Source organism: Salvelinus alpinus, chromosome 28 (assembly GCF_045679555.1).
Source record: "Salvelinus alpinus chromosome 28, SLU_Salpinus.1, whole genome shotgun sequence".
Lineage (NCBI taxonomy): Eukaryota > Metazoa > Chordata > Actinopteri > Salmoniformes > Salmonidae > Salvelinus > Salvelinus alpinus.
The window spans coordinates 27348746-27367205 of record NC_092113.1 but is presented as its reverse complement, the minus strand read 5'-3'; the positions used below and the strand labels follow the sequence as shown (position 1 = coordinate 27367205).

The following is an 18460-nucleotide window of genomic DNA, read 5'->3' as shown; positions in this document are numbered from 1 at the left end:
CTAGGAGACAGAACGCGTATCCTTCCTGAGCGGTATGACGGCTGTGTGGTCCCATGGTGTTTATACTTGCGTACGATTGTTTGTACAGATGAACGTGGTACCTTTAGGCATTTGGAAATGGCTCCCAAGGACAAACCAGACTTGTGGAGGTCTACAATATTTTTTTTGAGATCTTGGCTGATTTCTTTTGATTTTCCCATGATGTTAAGCAAAGAGGCACTGAGTTTGAAGGTAGGCCTTGAAATACATCCAATTGACTCAAATGATGTCAATTAGCCTATCAGAAGCTTCTAAAGCCATGACATCATTTTCTGGAATTTTCCAAGCTGTTTAAAGGCACAGTCAACTTAGTGTATGTAAACTTCTGACCCACTGGAATTGTGATACAGTGAATTATAAGTGAAATAATCTGTCTGTAAACAATTGTTGTAAAAATTACTTGTGTCATGCACAAAGTAGATGTCCTAACCGACTTGCCAAAACTATAGTTTGTTTACAAGAAATTTGTGGAGTGGTTGAAAAACGAGTTTTAATGACTCCAACCTAAGTGTATGTAAACTTCCGACTTCAACTGTAACTGGTTCCATAGCCGTTTTTTTGTTTACTCAACTTTTTTGGTCCAAGTGTTACCTGAACTAAAAAAAAATGTTGGCCCAAACTTAAAGAAAACTTGGGCAAAAAATTCTGTCAATATAAAATGTGTTTGTTCAACTCTCATATGTTCATTCAACTATAAATTGTTATTTGGGCATGTTAACTAAAAACGTCTGTGCAACTGGTTACACACACACAGTGCTTTTCACATACAATGTTTTCAATGTACATATTTGACATTATGCATGTTCATTTATAAATAAATAATTATTCAATATGTCCTCACCTGAGATTTGAACTCACAACCTCTTGGTTCATGACAATCCGATCTCCCTGCTACACCACCATATCTATGTCAATTATCAGTTTATCTGACTATTCTCTCACCATTGATTTGATTTAGTTATTTCAGCAATTTTAGCTTTTTCTGTATAGTTGTCTTATGCTGGTGAGGCATATTACTCTGTTTTAATGCTACTCCTTAATCACTATGATAAATACATGTTTTTATTGAGTGTACATTTAGATTCAAACTGAGATTTACTTTGAATTGCAAGGTGTAACAAAACACCAAGAGGTTGTAATTTTCATTCTCAGCTGAGGCCATGTTGAATATTAATTACTGTATAAATGAACATGCACAATATAATCATGTATTTCAACTTGTGTCAAATATGTAAATTTAAAATATTGTATGATAAAAGCGCTGCGTGCTTTTAACATACAATTTGTTGTATATTACATTTTTTGGTGTTCAGATAACACTTGGAACAAAGAGTAGAGTAAACACAAAAACAGCTGTGGAACCAGTTACTTAATAATAATAATTAGTTGAAAGAACTCGATTTGTTTTTACAGTGTAGAGCTTTGCCCCTACAGACTCATTATATGAGGTCTATTCTGTCCCATCTTCATATGGACTCTGACCACCTCTACGATGATCTGACATGCTAACTAAAAACAAAGACAGGTTTCTTTCAGTCGTGCATAAAACAGAGATCACAAAGACTTCTTGCGCTCAATATCAACAGCATCACAATTTTACAAAGACGAAGTGTAATATATCATTATAACATTGTAATGGTTACTATTATAGGTCAACTGTCTTTTAATAAATAAACTGTGCTTGCGTGAGAGGTCTAAGATAGGTATACCCGGAGAGACGCTATTTAGAAAGAGAAGCCGGTGCAAACCTTCTGATTTTAACAAATGTTTTACCATTTTGCCCCAATGCAGAAAGGGGCCCATATCACCCTGTGCCTATGCTAATTGACCACAAAGTGCATATAGATCATACAAGCAGCTCTTTCAGCTCTGCCTTGCCCATTGCAAACTCTTATACAGTACACCAAAAACAAGTATATCCAGGATTGTTTGTTAGGTCTATTCTCAGTCAGAGGGGGAGGTGGGGAATAGATACTACCAGTGGCCCTAATTTGGCTTCAAAACTTACAGCTGAACAGCTGTTAGAAGTGTACCAGACTAGCGTGACGTTTACAATGCTCACTAAATACTCACACTTTTTTTTAACACAACTGTTGTTTATTATATCGGTCTACAGTATAGAAAAGGGCACATATTCTTCTTAACCCCACCTCCTTTCAGTTGTACAACTGACTAGGTATCCCCCTTTCCCTTGTTTAATCAAGCCACTCGAATCCACTGAATGATTCTGAAATGCTCCCTTGAGGGGCGGCAGGTAGCCTAGCAAAAGGTTGCTGGATCGAATCCCAGAGTTGACAAGGTCTGCCCCTGACCCAGGCAGATAACCCACTGTTCCCCCGGTAGGCCGTCATTGTAAATAAGAATTTGTTCTTAACTGACTTGCCTAGTTAAATAAAGGTTAAAAAAAAATTTTTTATGAAAAGGCCCAGAGCCAATGTTAATGATCACACCACCACATTGTCTCTTTGTGGTGCCGGGAACTAAAAACAACACAACTTAGTTCTCAATGACTCAATTACACCTCCCAAACAAACATGTAATTTCTTTCGTTAAGGCCAACATGGCTGCCAAATGGCACCATATTCCCTACATAGTGCACTACTTTTGAACAGAGCCCTATGGACCCGGTCTAAAATAGTGCACTATAAAAGGGAAAAGGGTGCCATTTGGGACAGGTCCCATGATCTCCACCCCGTTAAAATAAGAGCATTTCATTGACATATAACTGAACCAACAGTACTGCTGCAGGGGAAAGATCTGTGTGTGCTTTCAGGATGACTTTCCCTCCTTTACTTTATTTTAATGGAACTGCTAATTTTTTTCAAATCGATTATCGTAGTAATGATGGTTATTATTATGAATTCTAACCTGTAACATCATACTCCTTTTTGATAACTACACTGTCTATCCATGTAGTGTAGGCTTTATTCAGCTCAAAATAAAGCTATTGTGCAAAACATCTGCAGAGGTGCTAGTACTAAACCTCAGGGGGCAGTGGTGGGTACATATCTCCTGTGGCCAAGCAGATCACTTCCTGACACTGCCCTTCTGAGGAGCTCTGCTGGGGGCTGAATGGTACCTCCTTAGCCTCCTCAGCCCCAACGCCATTCTCTGAGCACAGAGCCACCGGGGGCGAAAACTCGCCCTCATCCTGCCCGCAGGTAATACCTCTATGCTCTGCCCTCTCTTGCTCCTCTCCTCCCTCTGGTTCTTTATCTACACACTCCTCCTCATTCTCCACAGGCTGAGACTCCTCAAACGGCTCATTCTCCATGGGACCTAACTGGTAGTATAGCAGGGAGGAGGCCTGGTCTTTGAGGCCACCACGGGGGTTGTCCCCTTCCCCCTCCCAATTTCCCTCCTGGTTCTCTGTGATGCAGAGCAGGGTAGCCCCAGTGAGGAATGGGCCCTGGAGGAGGGAGATAGGGACCCCCTCCACCCCAACCCCCACCCCAGGCTCCCCAGACAGCTCCCCCTGCAGGGCCCCAGGCAGGAGGCACAGAGCCTGCTCCCCCAGGCTACCTGCTCCCCCCCTGCCCCTCTGCGCCTCCTCCTCTTCCTCTTCCTCCCTCATCCTCTCCTGCTCCTCGGCACTTTGCAGGTGGAGCACGGCGATCTCGTTCTCCCGCTCCAGGCAGGCCTGCTCAGTCAGGAGGTCCTGAGCCTCTAGGACCACCTGGACCGCTCTCTCCTCTGCCACTAACTCCAGGCCATGGGCCCCTGTTGACAGGTCAAGGTCTGGGGAGGGAGGCCTGGTGGAGGAGGGGGAGGAGAGCAGGTCAGACTCTTCATACTGCTCCCCAACACCCGACCTCTGCCCCAGCAGCCTCCTCTTCTCCAGGTCCAGCTTCATGATGGTGTGCAGGTAGTGTGTTCGCACGCGCAGAGGGTTGAATTCGATGCGGCCCGCCGAGTTCCTACAGCCATCCCGAGAGCAGCCACAGGGGAAAGACATCCTGTCCACCTGGGAAGAGAACATATGTGGAAATAGAGAGAATATACGTTATACTGTATTTTACTGAATATTATATGTCTGTAAGGCATTGATTTCCTGTTCATCTTAATACTAATGCTGCCATCTGTACTAGGGTTGAAAAGCAGGAACCAGCATACCAAGATTTCCCGCCCAAACCTACTCCCTTTTCCCGAGATAAATAACTGTGAGAAACTGCTCAATTATAATACATTATTTCTATGAACAGCATGACGTGAAATGGAACTGTTAAATTATATGCAATGTCTAAATATGGCTTCTCTACGGCCTTCTCTCTGCTATCTGCATGATCAATCATTAACGCTCAGGGTGGGGACAGACAGCGCATCTCAGTATGGAGCGCAGTTCACAATGCATGTATCATCTATCTCATCATGGTAAAAACAATATTGTGAGGTAGGCCTACATTTGCTGCAGCATAGCCTATGCTACAGAAATATAACAACTGAATTTGTGTCTAATTTGCACATCTCCATCTAGCATTCGGGATCACCTTATTTTTTTAATGTAAAGATTATTATTTTTTAATTGCAGCTGCAGAGTTTTAAAACAGCCTATCACACGAATATCGTTGCGAGCACTCTTTCGCAGTCCTTCTGTCTCCATCACTTCCATTCAAATTGTACCAAAAACAGATCATCATGTTCAAGATTGATATGTATATACAGTACCAGTCAAAAGTTTGGACACACCTACTCATTCAAGGATTTTTCTTAAATGTTACTATTTTCTACATTGTATAGTCATGTAGTAACCAAAAAAGTGTTAAACAAATCAAAATATATTTTATGTTTTACATTCTTCAGAGTAGCCACCCTTTGCCAAGAGTGTGCAAAGATTTCATCAAGGCAATCTCTCAACCAGCTTCATGAGGTAGTCACATGGAATGCATTTCAACTAACAGGTGCGCCTTGTTAAAGGTTAATTTGTGGAATTGCTTTCCTTATTAATGCATTTGAGCCAATCAGTTGTGTTGTGACATGGTAGGGGTGGTATACAGAAGACAGCCCTATTTGGTAAAACATATATTATTTTTTTTACCCCTTTTTTCTCCCCAATTTCGTGGTATCCAATTGGTAGTAGTTACAGTCTTGTCCCGTCGCTGCAACTCCCGTATGGACTCGGGAGAGGTGAAGGTCGAGAGCCATGCGTCCTCCGAAACACAACCCAAGCAAGCCGCACTGCTTCTTGACACAATGCCCATCCAACCCGGAAGCCAGCCGCACCAATGTGTCGGAGGAAACACCGTACACCTGGCGACCTGGTCAGCATGCACTGCGCCCGGCCCGCCACAGGAGTCGCTAGTGCGCGATGAGACAATGATATCCCTACCGGCCAAACCCTCCCTAACCTGGACGACGCTGGGCCAATTGTGGGCCGCCCCATGGGCCTCCCGGTCGCGGCCAGCTGCGACAGAGCCTGGACTCGAACCCAGAATCTTTGGTGGCACAGCTAACACTGCGATGCAGTGCCTTAGACCACTGCGCCACCCGGGAGGCTGGTAAAACATTTCTGCAGCATTTAAGTTCCCCAAGAACACAGTGGCCTCCATCATTCTTAAATGGAATTAGTTTGGAACCACCAAGACTCTTCCTAGAGCTGGCTGCCTGTACAGACTGAGCAATAGGGGGAGAAGGACCTTGGTCAGGGAGGTGCTCAAGAACCCGATGGTCACTCTGACAGAGCTCCAAAGTTCCTCTGTGGAGATATATGGTTGTCCTTCTGGAAGGTTCTCCTATCTCTGCAGAACTCCACTAATCAGGCCATTATGGTATAGCCACTCCTCAGTAAAAGGCACATGACAGCCCACTTGGAGTTTGCCAAAAGGCAGCTAAAGGACTCAGACCATAAGAAATAAGATTCTCTGGTATGATGAAACCAAGATTGAACTCTTTCGCCTGAATGCCAAGTGTCACGTCTGGAGGAAACCTGGCACCATTCCTACAGTGAAGCATGGTGGTGATGTTTTTCAGCAGCAGAGACTGGGAGACTAGTCAGGATCGAGGGAAAGATGAACGGAGCAAAGTACAGAGAGATCCTTGATGAAAACCTGCTCCAGAGCACTCAGGACCTCAGACTGGGGCGAAGGTTCACCTTCAAACAGGACAACAACCCTAAGCACACAGCCAAGACATTGCAGGAGGGGCTTCGGGACAAGTCTCTGAATGTCCTTGAGTGGCCCAGCCAGAGCCCTGTTTTTGCTTTGTCATTATTGATGAGGGAAAAAACGATTTCATCAATTTTAGAATAAGGCTATAATGTAACAAAATGTGGTAAAAGTCAAGGGGTCTGAATACTTTCCGAATGCACTGTACAAAAAATTAAGAACACCTAGTCTTTCCATGACATTGACTGACCAGCTGAATCCAGGTTAAAGCTATGATCCCCTATTAATGTCACTTGTTAAATCCACTTCAATCAGTGTAGATGAAGGGGAGGAGACAGGTTAAAAAAGGATGTTGAAGTCTTGAGACATGGATTGTGTATGTGTGCCATTCAGACGGTGAATAGGCAAGACAAAATATGTAAGTGCCTTTGAATGGGGTATGGTAGTAGGTGCCAAGCGCACCGGTTTGTGTCAAGAACTGCAACGCTGCTGGGTTTTTCATGCTAAACAGTTTCCCATGTGTATCAAAAATTGGCCACCACCCAAAAGATATCCAGCCAGCTTGACAACAGTGGGAAGCATTGGAGTCAACATGGGCCAGCATCCCTGAGGACCACTTGGACACCTTGTAGAGTCCATGCCCTGATGAATTGAGGCTGTTCTGAGAGCAAAAGGGGGGCTGCAACTCAATATTAGGTAGGTAATCTTAATCTTTTGTACACTCAGTGCATGTGTATATATACAGTGGGGAGAACAAGTATTTGATACACTGCCGATTTTGCAGGTTTTCCTACTTACAAAGCATGTAGAGGTCTGTAATTTTTATCATAGGTACACTTCAACTGTGAGAGACGGAATCTAAAACAAAAATCCAGAAAATCACATTGTATGATTTTTAAATAATTAATTTGCATTTTATTGCATGACATAAGTATTTGATCACCTACCAACCAGTAAGAATTCCGGCTCTCACAGACCTGTTAGTTTTTCTTTAAGAAGCCCTCCTGTTCTCCACTCATTACCTGTATTAACTGCACCTGTTTGAACTCGTTACCTGTATAAAAGACACCTGTCCACACACTCAATCAAACAGATTCCAACCTCTCCACAATGGCCAAGACCAGAGAGCTGTGTAAGGACATCAGGGATAAAATTGTAGACCTGCACAAGGCTGGGATGGGCTACAGGACAATAGGCAAGCAGCTTGGTGAGAAGGAAACAACTGTTGGCGCAATTATTAGAAAATGGAAGAAGTTCAAGATGACGGTCAATCACCCTCGGTCTGGGGCTCCATGCAAGATTTCACCTCGTGGGGCATCAATGATCATGAGGAAGGTGAGGGATCAGCCCAGAACTACACGGCAGGACCTGGTCAATGACCTGAAGAGAGCTGGGACCACAGTCTCAAAGAAAACCATTAGTAACACACTACGCCGTCATGGATTAAAATCCTGCAGCGCACGCAAGGTCCCCCTGCTTAAGCCAGTGCATGTCCAGGCCTGTCTGAAGTTTGCCAATGACCATCTGGATGATCCAGAGGAGGAATGGGAGAAGGTCATGTGGTCTGATGAGACAAAAATAGAGCTTTTTGGTCTAACTCCACTCGCCGTGTTTGGAGGAAGAAGAAGTATGAGTACAACCCCAAGAACACCATCCCAACCGTGAAGCATGGAGGTGGAAACATCATTCTTTGGGGATGCTTTTCTGCAAAGGGGACAGGACGACTGCACCGTATTGAGGGGAGGATGGATGGGGCCATGTATCACGAGATCTTGGCCAACAACCTCCTTCCCTCAGTAAGAGCATTGAAGATGGGTCATGGCTGGGTCTTCCAGCATGACAACGACACGAAGTACACAGCCATGGCAACTAAGGAGTGGCTCCGTAAGAAGCATCTCAAGGTCCTGGAGTGGCCTAGCCAGTCTCCAGACCTGAACCCAATAGAAAATCTTTGGAGGGAGCTGAAACTCCGTATTGCCCAGCGACAGCCCCGAAACCTGAAGGATCTGGAGAAGATCTGTAGGGAGGAGTGGGCCAAAATCCCTGCTGCAGTGTGTGCAAACCTAGTCAAGAACTACAGGAAACGTATGATCTCTGTAATTGCAAACAAAGGTTTCTGTACCAAATATTAAGTTCTGCTTTTCTGATGTATCAAATACTTATGTCATGCAATAAAATGCAAATTAATTACTTAAAAATCATACAATGTGATTTTCTGGATTTTTGTTTTAGATTCCGTCTCTCATAGTTGAAGTGTACCTATGATAAAAATTACAGACCTCTACATGCTTTGTAAGTAGGAAAACCTAAAAAATCGGCAGTGTATCAAATACTTGTTCTCCCCACTGTATATATATAGTAAATGTCCTAGCCTTCCTCTTTCTGGCCGTATTAGCCTTATATTTAGCTAATGAATGATGGGTTATGCATAAGCTTCTAACTTATAGCATCTGTCTCTTGCACAATACGCACCTGCGCTCACCTTCACGCACGTCGCACAAAACTGGGGGAAATATTATGACAGGTATATATGCGTCACCCTATTAATTATAAAAATGTAAATATGTCCTATTATATTTTCAAATTAAAATCTAATTCGCTAGCCTACAATTGTAACTTTGTAGGCCACATGTCCTGCACCAGCATGGCATGTTCTCTCCCAGCTTCATGGTTTGAAGGAAGTGTGTAATTCCAGTCCATATAATACAGTATAATACAGTACAGTAATACAGTCCACACTCAAAAAGATTAGCTTACTGGAGCATGTTTCATTTATTTACCTAAGATAGCATCACTACATCTATGGGCTATTATGTTTTTCTGACTCTTGCGTAATGTGCGGTAGCTTATAGGGTATATCATAGGCTATGTATTGGATAACAGAACAATCATTTGGGCTTGGGCTCATAAATGTCTTTAATATATGTCTCCTCAGGCTAAGGTAGCAACAGGCTTGAATTTTTATGCCGATCAAAGCTTTAATCAAATCCAGACATATTTATATGCTTTAAAATTACACTTCCAGTTTGAGCAGAAAAATACCAGGTTACCCAGGAGAAAAGTGATGTATTTTCGGGATGGAACATTTGTCAAATACTGGGAAAATATTAAATCCTAATCTGTACTGAGTGCTGTACAGATACATCTCACGCACAAACACACACCTGGCACTTGATGCCAGCCTGGCTGCAGCCACAGTGGCGGGGGTCACAGTAGAAGCGGCAGTCACAGCCACACTCCTCCCTGGACAGCCTGATGGTTCGTAGCTCAGCCTTCTCCCGGGCATCTATGCGGGCGTTACCAGAAGCCCTGAGGAGAGCGCGGCGCCGCTTGGTGGGCAGCGGCTGCAGGAAGAAGCAGTCATCCACCTCCACCCCCTCCACGTCAAGGTCATCGTCTGATACATTGTCGAGGGTCAGCAGGTCAGCCTGGGCACACTCCACCGTACCATTACGTGTCAGCTGGAGGTGATGGGGTGAATACAGAATACATACAGAACATTAAAACAAACAATCACACATACAAAGCTCACTAAGGGTGGAATTCTGACTGGGGATGCATGCGCATAACTCAAGTTTTAGTGCAAATCTTCCATTGATATCAACACATGATTTATGCAATTGTAAAGTTAAATGTGCCTGCATCCCAATTATGATTCTAATCTGAACAGGGATTTCTCATTTAAACCCAAGGAGGTCCTTTAAAATGTAACTAAATATCAATGTTTGACCTCACCTTCATCTTGCGAGCGTTGAGCTTCTGCTGGCGGAGATGTTGACGCAGGGCGTGGCGGTGACTGGTCTCTTGCTCGCAGGCAAACTCTCCCAGGGTGTAGCTGCGGATGGAGCAGTGGTGGCGAGCCATGCCCAGGGAACTGCCTCCCTGGCTGGGCACGCTGGTGAAGCCCTGCCGTCTGGGGAAGTAGTACACCGTCACCACATCAAACCGCACCCGCTTCCGGCCTGAAGAGGGCTTGTGACGTCTTAAGATGGAGGTCGCTGGGTAGGGAAGGAGGAGGAGAAAAGAACAGGGAAGAGAAAAGGGTAAGGATGGATGACCAGTTTCCATAAACAGATTATAACCACAGATAGTATAAGGGTTATTATAGAGTAATATTCCACCATACACTTTAACACCAAGCCTATTTCAGCTGGACTTGAAATTCACTTTTCATTTTGCTAACTATTTGCCTAGTGCAGTCAGTAGGCCTACATACATCAGTCTTTGGCGAGTAACTTAGCCAACAAGTACTGCCGGTTTTACGGTAGCCTAGCCCTTACGTATGAGTGCAGTACTGGAGGGGGGGTTGAGGCTATCACAGCTGTCAGCGCTGTCACTGCTGGAGATGTCATCGTCCGAGTCCTTGGGCGTAGAGTATGGAGAGCCACTGTCCACCTCCTCGAATCTTCGCTTGAGGCTGAGAGATGAAACTGCCTCCATGGAAACTTGGCGTCTGAAGGTGGAGAGACAGACAGACTTATGGTCAGAGACAGGCAGTTGGCAGTCATCCCAAAGAGATAACGAGAGAGAGAGAGAGAGAGAGAGAATCAGTCTGGCACATGCGTAGGTAAACCATTGGAAAGACTTCATGAATACAATAGCGAAGGTCAGTGAGGCATATAACAAATAAGATTTTCATCAAGCCAAGACATTTGAGAATTAGACAGTAGGCATAGTAATAATACATACAGTTGAAGTCGAAAGTTTACATACTTAGGTTGGAGTCATTAAAACTCGTTTTTCAACCACTCCACAAATTTCTTGTTAATAAACTATTGTTTTGGCAAGTCGGTTAGGAAATCCACTTTGTGCATGACAAGTAATTATTCCAAACATTTTTACAGACAGATTATTTCACTGTATCACAATTCCAGTGGGGCAGAAGTTTACATACACTAAGTTGACTGTGCCTTAAAACAGCTTGGAAAATTCCAGAAAATGATGTCATGGCTTTAGAAGCTTCTGATAGGCTAATTGACATCATTTGAGTCAATTGGAGCTGTACCTGTGGATGTATTTCAAGGCCTACCTTCAAACTCAGTTGCTCTTTGCTTGACATCATAGGAAAATCAAAAGAAATCAGCCAAGACCTCAGAAAAACTATTGTTGACCTCCACAAGTCTGGTTCATCCTTGGGAGCAATTTCCAAACGCCTGAAGGTACCACGTTCATCTGTACAAACAATAGTACGCAAGTATAAACACCATGGGACCACTCAGCCGTCATACTGCTCAGGAAGGAGACGCCTTCTGTCTCCTAGAAATGAAGGTACTTTGGTGTGAAAGGTGCAAATCAATCCCAGAACAACAGCAAAGGACCTTGTGAAGATGCTGGAGGAAACAGGTACGAAAGTATCTACAGTGGGGAGAAGAAGTATTTGATACACTGCCGATTTTGCAGGTTTTCCTACTTACAAAGCATGTAGAGGTCTGTCATTTTTATCATAGGTACACTTCAACTGTGAGAGACGGAATCCAGAAAATCACATTGTATGATTTTTAAGTAATTCATTTGCATTTTATTGCATGACATAAGTATTTGATACATCAGAAAAGCAGAACTTAATATTTGGTACAGAAACCTTTGTTTGCAATTACAGAGATCATACGTTTCCTGTAGTTCTTGACCAGGTTTGCACACACTGCAGCAGGGATTTTGGCCCACTCCTCCATACAGATCTTCTCCAGATCCTTCAGGTTTCGAGGCTGTCTCTGGGCAACACGGACTTTCAGCTCCCTCCAAAGATTTTCTATTGGGTTCAGGTCTGGAGACTGGCTAGGCCACTCCAGGACCTTGAGATGCTTCTTACGGAGCCACTCCTTAGTTGCCCTGGCTGTGTGTTTCGGGTCGTTGTCATGCTGGAAGACCCAGCCACGACCCATCTTCAATGCTCTTACTGAGGGAAGGAGGTTGTTGGCCAAGATCTCGCGATACATGGCCCCATCCATCCTCCCCTCAATACGGTGCAGTCGTCCTGTCCCCTTTGCAGAAAAGCATCCCCAAAGAATGATGTTTCCACCTCCATGCTTCACGGTTGGGATGGTGATCTTGGGGTTGTACTCATCCTTCTTCTTCCTCCAAACACAGCGAGTGATCCTCCTCTGGATCATCCAGATGGTCATTGGCAAACTTCAGACGGGCCTGGACATGCGCTGGCTTGAGCAGGGGGACCTTGCGTGCTCTGCAGGATTTTAATCCATGACGGCGTAGTGTGTTACTAATGGTTTTCTTTGAGACTGTGGTCCCAGCTCTCGTCAGGTCATTGACCAGGTCCTGCAGTGTAGTTCTGGGCTGATCCCTCACCTTCCTCATGATCATTGATGCCCCACGAGGTGAGATCTTGCATGGAGCCCCAGACTGAGGGTGATTGACCGTCATCTTGAACGTCTTCCATTTTCTAATAATTGCGCCAACAGTTGTTGCCTTCTCACCAAGCTGCTTGCCTATTGTCCTGTAGCCCATCCCAGCCTTGTGCAGGTCTACAATTCTATCCCTGATGTCCTTACACAGCTCTCTGGTCTTGGCCATTGTGGAGAGGTTGGAGTCTGTTTGATTGAGTGTGTGGACAGGTGTCTTTTATACAGGTAACGAGTTCAAACAGGTGCAGTTAATACAGGTAATGAGTGGAGAACAGGAGGGCTTCTTAAAGAAAAACTAACAGGTCTGTGAGAGCCGGAATTCTTACTGGTTGGTAGGTGATCAAATACTTATGTCATGCAATGAAATGCAAATTAATTACTTAAAAATCATACAATGTGATTTTCTGGATTTTTGTTTTAGATTCTGTCTCTCACAGTTGAAGTGTACCTATAATAAAAATGACAGACCTCTACATGCTTTGTAAGTAGGAAAACCTGCAAAATCGGCAGTGTATCAAATACTTGTTCTCCCCACTGTATATCCACAGTAAAACGAGTCCTATATCGACATAACCTGAAAGGCCGCTCAGCAAAGAAGAAGCCACTGCTCCAAAACCACCATAAAAAAACCAGACTACAGTTTACAACTGCATATGGGGACAAAGATCGTACTTTTTGGAGAAATGTCCTCTGGTCTGATGAAACTAAAGTAGAACTGTTTGGCCATAATGACCATCGTTATGTTTGGAGGAAAAAGGGGGAAGCTTGCAAGCCAAAGAACACCATCCCAACCGTGAAGCACGGGGGTTGCAGCATCATGTTGTGGGGGTGCTTTGCTGCAGGAGGGACTGGTGCACTTCACAAAATAGATGGCATCATGAGGCAGGAAAATGATGCGGATATATTGAAGCAACATCTCAAGACATCATTCAGGAAGTTAAAGCTTGGATGAAAATGGGTCTTCCAAATGAACAATGACCCCAAGCATACTTCCAAATTTGAGGCAAAATGGCTTAAGGACAACAAAGTCAAGGTATTGGAGTGGCAATCACAAAGCCTTGACCTCAATCCTATAGAAAATTTGTGGGCAGAACTGAAAAAGCGTGTGCGAGCAAGGAGGCCTACAAACCTGACTCAGTTACACCAGCTCTGTCAGGAGGAATGGGCCAAAATTCACCCAACTTATTGGGGAAGCTTGTGGAAGGCTAACTGAAATGTTTGGCCCAAGAAAAACAATTTAAAGGCAGTGCTACCAAATACTAATTGAGTGTATGTAAACTTCTGACCCACTGGGAATGTGATGAAAGAAATAAAAGCTGAAATAAATCATTCTCTCTACTATTATTCTGACATTTCACATTCTTAAAATAAAGTGGTGATCCTAACTGACCTAAGACAGGGAATTTCTACTAGGATTAAATGTCAGCAATTGTGAAAATCTGAGTTTAACTGTATTTGGCTAAGGTGTATGTAAACTTCAGACTTCAACTGTACATCCTATGGGGCTATCTGAATAACAAAATATGATATAAATCTCACTGTAAATGTTTATAAACATCTGTTAATTAAATCAAATCTGGATCTGTAAGTACATTCTAAATAGCCTACAGTAGATCAAGAAGAATCCCCGGAGCACGTCTCTGGGCCGTGGGTCGATTCCTCATACCACAACGGAGTGACATCAGCTTTTTGGTGTGGTCTCACTCTCCTTTTATCTGTATTCTTACCCCCATCACTCTCTCTCTCATGAAAATCCTGCTTCCAAATCATTGAGTCTGGAAAATAATCACCATGGCAACTAGGAAAGCAGCTAGTTAGAGGTTTACATGAACGGAAAGACAAACTAGCTGTTCTCTAGATAGGCAGCCTTATGTCCCTTTATCTTTTCCTATAAAACATAGCGGGCCCCTTTCAATAGCAGAGGATTTCGATGCCAGGGACAGGAGGCGGCTCTGGCAACAGCAGAGGGTCAAATAAGGCCATGCTGAGACATTTGAACAGACTCCCTCTATACATCTTTGTGACCCTTTCATGGTTTCAATGATCTTCACTATCATATAAATAGCATCCCATCCCATGAGATTAAAACCAAGCGTCAGAATTCAAATCTGATTTTATGGCCCTATGGAAAATATGGGACTGCAACGAATCGCTTCTCTGTTGAAGTTTCAGTGGAAGCTAGCCTATTCATTACTACATATACAGTGGGGCAAAAAAGTATTTAGTCAGCCACCAATTGTGCAAGTTCTCCCACTTAAAAAGAGGAGAGAGGCCTGTCATTTTCATCATAGGTACACTTCAACTATGACAGACAAAATGAGAAAGAAAAAAATCCAGAAAATCACATTGTAGGATTTTTAATGAATTTATTTGCAAATTATGGTGGAAAATAAGTATTTGGTCAATAACAAAAGTTTATCTCAATACTTTGTTATATACCCTTTGTTGGCAATGACAGAGGTCAAATGTTTTCTGTAAGTCTTCACAAGGTTTTCACACACTGTTGCTGGTATTTTGGCCCATTCCTCCATGCAGATCTTCTCTAGAGCAGTGATGTTTTGGGGCTGTTGCTGGGCAACACAGACTTTCAACTCCCTCCAAAGATTTTCTATGGGGTTGAGATCTGGAGACTGGCTAGGCCACTCCAGGACCTTGAAATGCTTCTTACGAAGCCACTCCTTCGTTGCCCGGGCGGTGTGTTTGGGATCATTTTCATGCTGAAAGACTCAGCCACGTTTCATCTTCAATGCCCTTGATGATGGAAGGAGGTTTTCACTCAAAATCTCACGATACATGGCCCCATTCATTCTTTCCTTTACACGGATCAGTCGTCCTGGTCCCTTTGCAGAAAAACAGCCCCAAAGCATGATGTTTCCACCCCCATGCTTCGCAGTAGGTATGGTGTTCTTTGGATGCAACTCAGCATTCTTTGTCCTCCAAACACGACGAGTTGAGTTTTTACCAAAAAGTTATATTTTGGTTTCATCTGACCATATGACATTCTCCCAATCTTCTTCTGGATCATCCAAATGTTCTCTAGCAAACTTCAGACGGGCCTGGACATGTACTGGCTTAAGCAGGGGGACACGTCTGGCACTGCAGGATTTGAGTCCCTGGCGGCGTAGTGTGTTACTGATGGTAGGCTTTGTTACTTTGGTCCCAGCTCTCTGCAGGTCATTCACTAGGTCCCCCCGTGTGGTTCTGGGATTTTTGCTCACCGTTCTTGTGATCATTTTGACCCCACAGGGTGAGATCTTGCGTGGAGCCCCAGATCGAGGGAGATTATCAGTGGTCTTGTATGTCTTCCATTTCCTAATAATTGCTCCCACAGTTGATTTCTTCAAACCAAGCTGCTTACCTATTGCAGATTCAGTCTTCCCAGCCTGGTGCAGGTCTACAATTTTGTTTCTGGTGTCCTTTGACAGCTCTTTGGTCTTGGCCATAGTGGAGTTTGGAGTGTGACTGTTTGAGGTTGTGGACAGGTGTCTTTTATACTGATAACAAGTTCAAACAGGTGCCATTAATACAGGTAACGAGTGGAGGACAGAGGAGCCTCTTAAAGAAGAAGTTACAGGTCTGTGAGAGCCAGAAATCTTGCTTGTTTGTAGGTGACCAAATACTTATTTTCCACCATAATTTGCAAATAAATTCATTAAAAATCCTACAATGTGATTTTCTGGATTTTTTTCTTTCTCATTTTGTCTGTCATAGTTGAAGTGTACCTATGATGAAAATTACAGGCCTCTCTCCTCTTTTTAATTGGGAGAACTTGCACAACTGGTGGCTGACTAAATACTTTTTTTGCCCCACTGTAGAGATTGCATTGCAAGTAAATGTGTCTCCATTTGTCTTTTACAGTGGAAAATTGTTACATGCATATTACACGTTATGTATTACCTGTCACAGAATTACCTTACAGGAGGCAGCACCAATCTCCTACACAAAACATGCTGTGGTTATTGCAAAAAGTTGTAATGCCCCCCCCCCCCCCCCCCTAAATATCACAAAAATATTTGACTGATACAATTACAACCATGCAGGTTAATCACAATCAAGAGGGTGGCCAGACAGCCAACATCAGTTAATGGCTAGCCTATTACATACAGAGGACAATGTATCAGGCCTTGATTTTCATACTGTGAGCTTGTAGGCCTAATAAAACAAAAGCTGTTCAATACAACTGTTCATCATTTAGCCTGGCATTAAACCACCAGGTTGCAGTAATGGCTATCAGAAAAAACTAAATGTTACATCTCATGATGATGACCTAATCAAATTCAACCAAATTAGAGTACCATAGACTATTCTAGTATCGGGAATGACAATAATGGGCATAGGCTAGACTCAATCTTCTACAATTATAAGAGTAAAAGAAGACTAGCCTATAGGCATATTGTTTGGTAGACTACTACAGAAACTGTGAGACTGTGCCTTGTTTCCAAAATTCCTGACTGCGTGCAATATAATTTGTAGGAGCGTCCTAAAGCTACGCACAGTCGACTACGTGCTGATAATAAACCTTAAAAACGTCGGAGTGCCGAAAACGACAGCAATCTATATTTTGTAAATGGACTGACGCTCGACAGACTGGGTGCAGTAGGAAATAATGTAGCTAAATCTAATTGTCAGACATAGGAGCCTCTAAAGACCCCGTCTCTCCAGCATACCATCTCACCCCCATCACTAACGTACAATGGCAAACTGCCCAGGCTCATAAAACGTTAAACCCAAGTGCCTTCCTTACCTTAAGCAGAAAAAAGATCCTCTCTTCTCCCGATCAACTGCTGAACGTTCCTTTTATTCACGGAGGATTGTTCATGGATCTTGTAACGCCCTATTTAGATTTTTTCATATTTTTTACTGACAGTTTTAGGCTCTTTCTTTCGAGATGTAACGATAGGCTAACGATTGTTTTTAAGTAAAACTGTTGTTAATTTGTTCAGTATGAATGCTTATTTCTGCATTTGTAGGCTACACCGGCTTCAAGTAGATATTGGACTACATAAAGGAAATGTATTTTATGGTCGCTTCCAGGAGTGTATGTTCCATTTAACTTTGACGTAGCAATCCTGTATAGCCGGGGCAGACGGTGGGAAAGAAGGACGTCAAGTTTAATTAACATTTATTAGGCTATTGGCATTCTTTTCTGCTAAGTTGTAAAAAATGGGAGACAACTGCCGGATGCCTTATCTTCCAGGTTTGAACCTTTAAATGCTTGCATTGGAAGAGCATCCGCTGACATCTGTATTCTTTCTTTTCAAGGGCGGTTTCAATCGGCCCAACGTCGTTTTTCTTCAAGTATAATGGCCGTTATCCCCCCTCGCCTTATTTGGTACAGAAATGTCACAGAATTTTAGCCGATTGACGTCCTCCTTTTCCTCGCCTCTGCCCCGGTTTGTTACAATGTAACAATAGAATAAAGAACGCCAGCGTGTAGCCATATATACTCATTGTGACATCACAAACATACCATGCACCACGTATCCTGGGAAGTGTAGTCCTAATGATCCCTTTGTCCATTCTTTGCGATCATGCGTTGCATAACAAGGTTTCAAATAATTATTCTAGTAATAATGATAAACAATAAAACACTTTTAGATTACACGAATGACTCGGTTATATTTTAAATCATCGTTTTGGAGTTAGAAACATACGCCTTATATTTCACACATTCCTCTCTAGGTATTCCCTCGTACCAAAAAGACCATAGCAACCAACATGGTTACCAAATGTACATAAAACAACGTATGAATAGGAGTATTTCTGGCATGGGGTTAGACTTATCCAGCTATTGTGCCGAACAAGGAGTCCAAGGACAGACCAAACACATTCAATATATTAAAAAAATCTACATTGATTGTCCTAATATTGGCCAAACATATAAAGTTAACTCTGGAATTCTTTTCAGGCTTAAAATACCTGCTTATACAGAACTCAAAAGCTTGAGGAATATAGGAATAT

General features: G+C 43.2%; 1 protein-coding gene across 2 annotated transcripts; it reads right to left on the bottom strand.

The window, feature by feature from the left end:
• Positions 1 to 2890: 2890 nt before the first annotated feature.
• Positions 2891 to 17382, bottom strand: LOC139557589 (cysteine/serine-rich nuclear protein 2-like). 2 transcript variants are annotated; one of them, XM_071372591.1, is made up of 5 exons: positions 17244 to 17382; positions 10421 to 10593; positions 9876 to 10138; positions 9305 to 9601; positions 2891 to 4003 (listed from the first exon to the last, which is right to left on the bottom strand). In XM_071372591.1, exons 2-5 carry the CDS (start codon positions 10578 to 10580, stop codon positions 3017 to 3019), a joined length of 1707 nt encoding a protein of 568 aa, XP_071228692.1. In that variant the 5' UTR covers positions 10581 to 10593; positions 17244 to 17382; the 3' UTR covers positions 2891 to 3016. The 2 variants fall into 2 exon arrangements, with proteins under 2 accessions (XP_071228692.1, XP_071228693.1); XM_071372592.1 differs by lacking the exon at positions 17244 to 17382 and adding an exon at positions 11170 to 11277.
• Between the last annotated feature and the right edge of the window lie 1078 nt (positions 17383 to 18460).

Bases quoted from the DNA above. Each gene is read 5' to 3' on its own strand.
- LOC139557589 (XM_071372591.1), bottom strand. From the start codon at position 10,580: ATGGAGGCAGTTTCATCTCTCAGCCTCAAGCGAAGATTCGAGGAGGTG. The intron at 10,139-10,420 runs GTAAGGGCTAGG...TTCCCTACCCAG, and splicing joins CTCCAGTACTGCACTCATAC to CGACCTCCATCTTAAGACGT. The intron at 9,602-9,875 runs GTGAGGTCAAAC...CATCACCTCCAG, and splicing joins TCAACGCTCGCAAGATGAAG to CTGACACGTAATGGTACGGT.